General features: G+C 46.9%; 1 protein-coding gene across 1 annotated transcript; it reads left to right on the forward strand.

Annotated features, from left to right (window-relative positions):
* Positions 1 to 442: 442 nt before the first annotated feature.
* On the forward strand, positions 443 to 1,374 carry LOC130110924 (putative nuclease HARBI1; the record flags this gene model as incomplete). The annotated part of the gene is given in 5 exon segments (XM_056278073.1): positions 443 to 602; positions 714 to 734; positions 737 to 825; positions 912 to 1,023; positions 1,094 to 1,374. Coding segments are annotated over 5 exon segments (663 nt in total), but the record flags the coding sequence as incomplete, so codon positions are not given.
* Between the last annotated feature and the right edge of the window lie 985 nt (positions 1,375 to 2,359).

Here is a 2,359-nt window from a genome sequence, read left to right on the forward strand (position 1 = left end):
CATGTTCCTCTTCATGTTCCTCTTCATCTTCTTCCGCTATTAAGTCACCAATGCGACTACAAACAGGAGCAAACATTTTTCAACGTCAAACTTCTGTCTCCCTTCTAATATTTTAGTCACAGTTAAACTGGTCACCCCAATATTATTTAACTGGCTGTACATGGTGCAACCTCTTCAGCTCAATGCATACAGTAACGTTAAATGTACATGCAACCTCTGCAGCTCAATGCATACAGTAGCCTACATGTACATGATGTCTGTTGCAATAATAGCAGGAGGAGTAAACATTTAGCCATATGGCATCTTAATGTGTCAGTTGAATTTAGGATGGTACACAGCAGTACGACATGTTGCTTCCAGCGGTGTTTTCAATGAAGAAGGGGGCGTGGCCAAGTTCCCACCGCTTGGTTTTTTTTTTAAATCCAAGATGGACACGGCGTGAAATGGGCGTATTGGGGACGCAGAACATTTCGGTAAAGCAACAGCGTGTAGAGCCGTAAGGAAAATTACCCTCGCACTGAAATGCCTGTTACCAGTGATGGTAGTGTTCCCCGGACACAAACCGGTGAGAAACGTCAAAGAGGAAGTCCACAGGATTGCAGGTGACTGATGTAGAAATCATATACAGTATTCTTTTATTTTAAATTATGATACACATTCTGCTGCGACCTCAGAGTGGGTTCAGTACAGCTTACTTAGCTGTCATTTTGCAGGGCTCCCAAATGTAATGGGTGCATGGATGGGACACATATTCCCATCACTGCTCCTGCTGAACATGAAGGGGACTATGTGAATAGAAAATCCTTTCACAGCATCAATGTCCAGGTATATGACCCACCATCTTAAAAATGTACATGAAAATGTATACATAACAATACACTGCAACTCATGTCATTCTCTGCACTGTGAAGATCATATATGATGCCTGCAACATAATCACAAATGTAGAAGCCAAGTGGCCCGGCTCCGTACAGGATTCCCGGATCTATCAGGAGTGTAGCCTGAGCAACAGATTCGCACGTGGTAAGGAAGCTATACAAATGTTCCTTATCTCCCTTTTCATTGCACTCAAATGTGTCCTCTATAATTACAGGAGAGTTTGATGGCTACCTGCTGGGGGAAAGAGGCTATCCATGCCAGCCCTCTCTGTTGACCCCTTACCCTCACCCTGAGCCGAGGCCCCAACAACGTTTTAATGCGGCCCACTGCAGGACTAGAGCCCTTGTTGAGATGGCGATAGGCATTCTCAAATCTCGGTTCCAGTGCCTGCGTAAGCTCAGGGTCACCCAAGAGAGGGCATGTGACATCATTGTGGCATGTGTTGTTCTCCATAATATTGCAATTATTAGAGGGGAGCAACAACCCAGCCACTGAGGATGCACCAGCCAGTGCATCCTTAGTGCCGGTCCCAAGCCCGGACAAATGGGGAGGGTTGCGTCAGGAAGGGCATCCGGCGTAAAATCTTTACCAAATGAAATATGCGGATCATAAATAAGACTTACATACCGGATCGGTCGAGGCCCGGGTTACCAACGACCGCCACCGGTACTGTTAACCAGCAGGGTGTCGGTGGAAACTATGCTACTGTTGGGCGAAGGAGAAGGAGAGGAGGAAAGCATGTCCAGAGGCAGCTAGAGAGGAGGAAGGGTAGGCATGTGGAGGTGAGAGTTGGAACTTTGAATGTTGGCACTATGACTGGTAAAGGGAGAGAGCTGGCTGACATGATGGAAAGAAGAAAGGTAGGCATACTGTGTGTGCAAGAGACCAGGTGGAAGGGGAGTAAGGCCAGGAGTATCAGAGGTGGGTTCAAACTCTTCTACCATGGTGTGAATGGGAGGAGAAATGGGGTAGGGGTAATTCTGAAGGAAGAGTATGTCAAGAGCGTGCTGGAGGTGAAGAGAGTGTCAGACAGAGTGATGAGTATGAAGCTGGAAATTGAAGGTTTATTGCTGAATGTTATCAGCGCATATGCCCCGCAAGTTGGGTGTGAGATGGATGAAAAAGAAGAATTCTGGAATGAGTTGGACGACATGGTGGAGAGGGTACCCAAGGAGGAGAGAGTGGTGATTGGAGAGGACTTCAATGGACATGTTGGTGAAGGGAACAGAGGTGATGAGGAGGTGATGGGAAAGTATGGAGTCAAGAAGAGAAATGTGGAAGGACAGATGGTGGTCGATTTTGCGAAAAGGATGGAAATGGCTGTGGTGAATACATATTTCAAGAAGAGGGAGGAACACAGGGTGACGTACAAGAGTGGAGGAAAGTGCACACAGGTGGACTATATCTTATGTAGAAGGCACCATCTAAAAGGGATTGGAGACTGCAAGGTGGTGACAGGGGAGAGCGTAGCCAGGCAGCA

Source organism: Lampris incognitus, chromosome 1, assembly GCF_029633865.1.
Source record: "Lampris incognitus isolate fLamInc1 chromosome 1, fLamInc1.hap2, whole genome shotgun sequence".
NCBI lineage: Eukaryota > Metazoa > Chordata > Actinopteri > Lampriformes > Lampridae > Lampris > Lampris incognitus.